At 34.5% G+C, this 7500-nt stretch overlaps 2 protein-coding genes across 3 annotated transcripts in view; one reads left to right on the top strand and one right to left on the bottom strand.

The window, feature by feature from the left end:
• The window catches only part of LOC119580082, a 9089-nt gene extending 6671 nt beyond the window's left edge, over positions 1 to 2418 (top strand). The window contains exons 6-8 of the mRNA XM_037927988.1: positions 1 to 61; positions 218 to 451; positions 872 to 2418. The exon at positions 1 to 61 is cut by the window's left edge and continues 5 nt beyond it. Coding sequence (XP_037783916.1) covers positions 1 to 61; positions 218 to 451; positions 872 to 1075 — 499 coding nt within the window. The 3' untranslated portion in view covers positions 1076 to 2418. The remainder of the gene's footprint in view (positions 62 to 217; positions 452 to 871) is intronic.
• Positions 2419 to 6521: 4103 nt separating this feature from the next.
• LOC119580081 (protein AMN1 homolog) overlaps positions 6522 to 7500 on the bottom strand; it is a 30145-nt gene continuing 29166 nt past the window's right edge. For both annotated transcript variants that reach the window (XM_037927987.1, XM_037927986.1), the window contains exon 7: positions 6522 to 6985. In XM_037927987.1, coding sequence (XP_037783915.1) covers positions 6915 to 6985 — 71 coding nt within the window. In that variant the 3' untranslated portion in view covers positions 6522 to 6914. The remainder of the gene's footprint in view (positions 6986 to 7500) is intronic.

The following is a 7500-nucleotide window of genomic DNA, read 5'->3' as shown; positions in this document are numbered from 1 at the left end:
CAATGTTGTAGCCAGCTGCTGCCCGAATCTTGTAAATCTGACATTTTCTGGTGACTATAAGGTATTTATTTATAATTTCTTATAATGTCTGTAATATTTCCAAGTCAGCAAAAGCTGCAAACAAGAAATATTGTCTTTGTCATGCACTTTTGATTCATGAATTGGCCTGGGTGTTCATAATAACAGGATAAGGTGAGACCATTTCCTTACATTACAGGCCAGGTACAGTCTAGAGGACAGCGATGAGCGGTTAGACATGGGCATTCCAGCTCCGGCCCATCAGCACCTAGAACACCTCAATCTGACAGGTGTGATTAGTAACCGCCGCCTGAGATTCGTGCTGAGCCACACGCCAGCCCTCCGCACCCTCCACTTAGATGGGGAGCTAGAGTGGCTGCATGATGCGACCTTCACCTCCATTCTGGAGACTAACCCACTGCCAGATCTTGAGGTTAAACATCAGCTTTTGAGAGTTGTTGGATATTGGGTTTTCTGGTGATGGGGGTCTTATGGTGATGTTGATAATTGTTCCCTCTTGATAGTTTTTCCTATTTTTTCCACCACCTCAGACCTGTGTTGTCATTTGAGTTCTTATGAGTGTATATACATCATGACGAGATTACTGCCATGTATAATGTATAGGCTATGAGAGAATAGTGCAGAAAAGGGGAGAATTTACTGGCAAGAACTTTTGATAGGGAATTTAGAAACTAAACTTGATTGTAAGATATAAATTAACTAGAATTGAATTTCATGAAGACACGTTTTCTATCAGATGATGAACATTAACTTGATGCCAAAATAGTCACAAATATTAGAAAAAGCATGAAAAGAATTCAAGGTACTCTACTCACAAAATTTCATTTTTCAGGAAGTCTGGTTCAATGTCTCAACCACTGTCACATTAGACACCGTGCGGTTGTTACTAATGCACGAGAACTCTATACGGTGCATTGGACGCCTCTGCCACATGGGGGCTGCTACCATGGAGGAGTACCAGGAACTGCTCAGCCTTGTACGAGAGCATAATTTAGACACAAAGTTAATCTGGGTAACAGATGAGCGGGTAAAGTAGATGTTTAAAGCAAGGATAAAGGACTTTGTGAGCTAATTTGAAGACCTCAAGTGAACCTTATATCTTTATGTATAGGTAAGCATAATATATGTTTGTATATATGTATATGCTTTTTATTGATATCAAAACAATGAAAAGTGAGTGGATGATTTGAATGAATGGACTTTCTGGTCATTATTATTTATGCAATTTTATTTTTGTAAAGGCACCTTCCTTTCCCAACCACATTTTCTGCATTAGCAATATGTTGTATCCATGAATATATCTGTTATATTTGCATGAACTTCTTCATGCATATCAGGATCAGATTGCTGTTGTATCTGAAGTGTAAAGATAATTCTGACATTATAATAATGTTACTGTATATTACTATATGAAGTATTTTGTATTGAGCTGCATGCATAGACGTTATGCAAAAGAAGTTAGGAATTTCTGAAGAAACTTAGGAAAATATTCATTGGATATTTTTTTTAAGATGTATCAAAAAAGTTAGTACCTGTATTGGAAACAAAAAGATGTTCAAATTTTCTTTCTTATGGTCCTAAGAAGGAAGTTTAGTTTATGTTGTTTTCTTTCATAACATTTTTCCATTTTAATGTATTCTATCTTTTTATTTATTTATATATTTATTTCTTGTGTACAGAAACTAATGACTGTTGGACAATTAGAGAGATGTTTGTGGTACTACCTTTTGAAAAAAATATTGTTTGTTTGTGGGCTTTGTTTATCATTTCCCAGATGTTAGGTTAGTTGTCTGTTTGTCATCTGGCCGTTTGCACTAATAAAAGCCGCGGAAAGTTGTCTGACAATAATTTCGTAAGTGTCTTACTCCGAATTGAGGCTGTGAGATAACAACAGATCCACAGATTTTTATGCTGTTTTAATTACTCTTAACAAGATTTTTTTTTTTCTTCTTCTTTTTTTTTTTTTTTTTCTTTCTTTTTTCTTTTTCTTCTCTTCTCTTCTCTTCTCTCCATTCTTGAATATAACACTGGATTGGACTTGGTTCATGCACTGAGAAGATAGTAACTGCTGTGGAATACCATATAATAGTAACTAGATGTTCTGCTATATTACTTTTTTTTTTTTTAGATTTAATTACATTAATTTTGCCATTCATGCTCATATTGAACAAACAGAAAGTTTCAAATGCAGTATTAAATTAACATGATTATAGAATGCACTTCATGTCTGCATATAAAGAGATACCTATTCAAAATGAGGAGTAATTATGAAGTGAATGTTAAAATCTCTTAGGACTGTTGTGGTCTCCCTCGGACCATTGTATCCTGCAGCATGTTCAGTAACATGCCACTTGAATAAACTTATTGCTCGAGATTCAATCAAGTATTATCTTATTGGTTCCATAGTTTGGGTCATTGTACATATAGCCTGGTTTATAAAGAATGCGAGCATGTGTGATTGCAGAGGGAAACTTATTCTGCTGTTTATGTAATACTTATTAAAGTGTATAGGAACATGCAGTGGTAAAAAAAAACTTTTTGTTTTGGTGCTAAAAAATTAACTTGTTTGCATTCTCCATAACCCATTGTTGTTGTGTACTTTCACTGCCCGCTGTGAGTTTGTTATATTACGTTTGTTTACACATTAATGGCACCATAAGTGCTTAATCACCAAGTTAATTACTAGGCCCATCTGATCTTGCCTCTTTACCCAGTTCCGTGAATTTTGGTAAAAAAATACATTTCTGTTATTGTTATTTATGTTATTATTATCATTATTATTATAATTATGATTATTATTATTATAATTATCATTATTAGGATTATAGTATTAACAATACTGATAGTAATAAACAAGAGGTTAAGTAGATGAGGTCAGATTGGCCTAGATATTCAAGCATTGGTAACTGAGTGTTTCTGGGAGTCATGTGTATGCAAATAAAATCAGTAAGTAGTGGACAGGTATGCTTACACTCCTTGTGTCACTGGGTTAGTAGGATTATAGGTCATTAATGTAAATGGTTCATTTATTCATTGTTATTATAGTTATCATCATTATTGTTATTGTTCTTATTTTCATTTTATTACTACTACTACTACTACTTCTACTTCTACTTCTACTTCTACTTCTACTTCTACTTCTATTACTACTACTACTGCTACTTTTATTTTTCATTTTTCTCTCTTTTGGTTGAGGTTGACACATGTAAAGAAAGTACTTGACATATACCATTTCAGTAACACATAATATTACCACTCTTGCCCTTGATGTTAAATATCGGAACATTTTTACAGTTCTCAAGTGCAATTTTGAATAGATTTTACAGTATTTTTGAAGTGAAAGAAATATGTCCAAAACTCAAAATAAGGCCGACTGAAAATGGCTTTATCCATATGTGTGTTTGTGCACGTGCGCATATTGTGAAAGAAGTTGTTTGAGTCTGTTTGATACCATTTGAATTGTGTACATAAGTATTCAGATCTTTTATTGTGTGTGTGTGTGTATGTTTTTTTTCTTCTTCTTCTTCTTCTTTTCTTTCTCAGTAACTAAAACATTTTGCGAGGCACAAAGGCAAGACACTTAGATTTTTTCTTTTCTTTTCTTTTCGTAACTCATTCATGATGGTAAATCCCCACACTATATCGAACCACAAGCAGGGTGTTGTGTGCAGTTGGCCATTTGAGTGAAAAATTAGGAGTGTGGGAAACACAGATTTACCCTGTTCCCTATGAGGCTAGAGAAAAGGCTTAAGCTTACGTATGAGAGTCTGCATTTCCTCAGTGACTGCAAGTTGGCCCAACCAAGCCAACTGCTGTTTAGAACAACAAAGAACAGGATCAGTGCTGTATTTAGGCCTGGTAACCACTCTGTGATTGTCATCTGTCGTGTTTGGGTTAAGAAATAACTGTAGATTTTTAGGGAATAATGTTTGATTTTATCATGTTGATTGATCATGTATTACGTTTTTGTATATTTATTTTATTCTGTCTTTTTCTTGGGAGGGGAAGTTTTTCATTGAGGGATTTGGCTAATTTTGTATAATAATGATTCACAAGTAACAGTATTAAGATAATAGTATTTATCTCCTCCATATGTGTAACAATATGAATTCAAACATCCAAGTAATTGTTAGGCAGGTGAGTGTTCCCTTTCATAAATAGAATGTTTTTATATGGAGTTCATTCAGTGTGAGACAAGCCTATAACATTGCAAAACTGTATGCCTTTGTTCATTCTTAATTATATAGCAGTGCATTCCATGTAACTGAATCTGTCTCTTCATATATTTCATATTTGTATATTCGCAGTTTTCAGTTGTCATGTCTATCTAACTACCTAAATGGATCCAGTTACAAGAATGCTTAGCCACTCTTAATCTTTTAGTTAGCTGCATAATTATTTTATAATTGTCATCATCACTCTTTATTATTATTATTATTATTATTATTATTATTATTATTATTATTATTATTATTATCATCATCATCATTATCATTATTATCATAATCACTAAAATTACTACTTTTGTCATTACATTGTTATTATATGTTGCTTATTTACGTCTTGCAAAAATAGCAAAGTCATTTAAATTTACAAATACAAGCTTTATCCTTTCACATACAACTGTGCTTAAGTCCAGTATACTACATGTTGACTTGATTTTCTCTCTCTCTCTCTCTCTCTCTCTCTCTCTCTCTCTCTCTCTCTCTCTCTCTCTCTCTCTCTCTCTCTCTCTCTCTCTCTCTCTCTCTCTCTCACCCTCCTCTTCCTCTCCTCTTCTCTTCTCTCTTCCTCTATCTCTCTCTCTCTTCCTCTATCTCTCTCTCTCTTCCTCTATCTCTCTCTCTCTTCCTCTATCTCGCTCTCTCTTCCTCTTCCTCTCTCTCTTCCTCTTCCTCTCCCTCTCTCCCTCTTCCTCTCCCTCTTCCTTTCCCTCTTCCTTTCCCTCTTCCTCTCCCTCTCTCCCTCTTCCTCTCCCTCTCTCCTTCTTCCTCTCCCTCTTCCTCTTTCTCTTCCTCTCTCCCTCTTCCTCTTCCTCTCTCCCTCCCATATTCACCAAAAAAAAGATTTATTGAAAAATTCTAATGTCTTTACATGTCTATATCTCTATCTCTCTTCCTCTCCCTCTCCCTCTCCCTCTTCTTCTCCTTCTCTCTGTCCCACTTATTTCCAAATCCTTCACTCTCTCCCCTTTCTTCTTGCTCTGTCCTTCTTGCTTTCCCTCTTTTTAATTATTTTTAAAATTTAGTTTCCTAAATATCAAATAAATGAATATAAGGAATAACATTTTATCTACATATCTGCTGCAGAAATATCACCAAAAATCAAATTATATTTCTCTAATGTTTCTGTGGTATAAAAATGGGAGATGTATTTTTTTTCTGTAAAAAGACTTGTGTGTATTTGGTAAGTTTCTCTAAATATCTATAAATTACCACACATTTATTTATGATTTTATAAACTGTATATAGGAACATGCTTATACACAAAGTAATTTGATATTTCTTAAAATACAGAAGTATCTCAAAATTTGTTACATAGATTTGGATATGAAAAAAAATTATGTTTTATATATTCATAATGTCATTTGAATGCATTTACACCTGAAATGCTAAAAAAGGACATTTTTTTCAATAAAATCTTTCAAATATTAATGTTTAATGTTTCGTATTCCTTTCCAATTTACATAGCATAACCTTGTACTGACTTTTTTCAAAGATTGCCCACAAAAATAAAGAATATTGAAGTAAATTTCCAAATGCTCATTAGTGAAATGAAAAAGAAAAATATTCATTTAGTGCATATACTTTTTACATATCTCAGTCATTAAGGGCAAGGTCGCATTAGCATCTTATGAAAAGGCAAGAGCATTTTATCACCGACAAACCTTTGATAACGTGCCACACTCCCAGGATGCAGACTTCATGCTCCAGATTTTGATGTACATTAGTTGCGACTATATAGTACGTAAATTGCAGGTGTGACATCAACACTGATATTCACTTCGTCCGAGACCCGAGTCCTGTCCTCATTTGCTCTAGTTTGTTCGTTACCATTCGAAATATACTGCTTGTATATTGAAATTATATAATACAGCATCACATTTTATTAAAAACATATGAAACAAGTACTATTCAAGATCTCTTCATATCTGAATATATGATTTGTTCATACTGTTTGTATTATATAAACTCGGACCTGCATGCATGTGGAAACAGTGGATTTGTACTTGCATTGTAACTGCTATGTGCAAGCAATTTTAAATATATACAGAATATATATATCTCCAAATCATAATCAAATAAATTCTTATATATTTCAAAATCTGAGTACGGCATCAGCCTCTGCATTTTATTATAATTATAAAGAAATATCTAACAGAACAATAAATCAACCAAGTTCCCATTTTCAAATCAGTTATATTGCATATGATCTTCATCTGTCTCCTGAATCTGAAAATAAGGATACAAATGAACAACAGCAAAACAAATATGTATTTATTACAGATCCTCTTTTAGAAAAATCACATAACACTGATAGTTGTTCATGTCTGTCTAATTGTCACTGTTAGTCTTTTTATATATTTCTGATTATGAAATGAATGTAAATATCTGAGCATTAACACAGGTGTAGCACATACGAAAACTGCATTTACCTCACCCTAGTTGCAAGAACTGAGAAAAACATTAGCATACAATAATACAAGCTACTTACAAAAAGAGTATGAAAGTGAACCTACTCATGATGATGCAATTCATGTTCTCCTTTCTATAGTCAATAAACAGCAGCCACTTACAATGCGAGCCCATGTGATATTACATAATACAACCTTGATTTCTGAGATGATTACTTCCTATGCTGTGTGTGGGGGATGCTTAGTACACAGTCCATGTGATCTGCTTCATCTTGCAGGCCATGAGCTCTCCAAGTAATTCTCTCGATCGTTCTGTGCGGGATATGGATAAATATCCTTTGAGCAAATTAATGAAGTAATATTGTAGTCTAAAACAAATAAACACAAACAAACAGATAGATACATACATGTACACACTCAAACTCTCACATACACACATGCACTCACACACACACATGCACTCACACACTGACACTCACACTCACTCACACTCACACTCACACTCACTCACACCACACACTCACACTCACACTCACACTCACACTCACACTCACACTCACACTCACACTCACACTCTCTCTCTCTCTCTCTCTCTCTCTCTCTCTCTCTCTCTCTCTCTCTCTTTCTCTCTTCTCTCTTTCTCTCTTTCTCTCTTTCTCCTCTCTCTCTCTCTCTCTCTCACTTCACCACCTCACTTCACTCACTCACTCTCATCACTCACTCACTCACTCACTCACTCACTCACACTCATCACTCACTCACTCACCACTCACTCACTCTCTCTCTCACTCTCACCTCCTCACTCTCACTCCACTCTCACTCTCTCA

Source organism: Penaeus monodon, chromosome 13, assembly GCF_015228065.2.
Source record: "Penaeus monodon isolate SGIC_2016 chromosome 13, NSTDA_Pmon_1, whole genome shotgun sequence".
Lineage (NCBI taxonomy): Eukaryota > Metazoa > Arthropoda > Malacostraca > Decapoda > Penaeidae > Penaeus > Penaeus monodon.
This window is presented reverse-complemented; position numbering and strand designations above follow the sequence as displayed.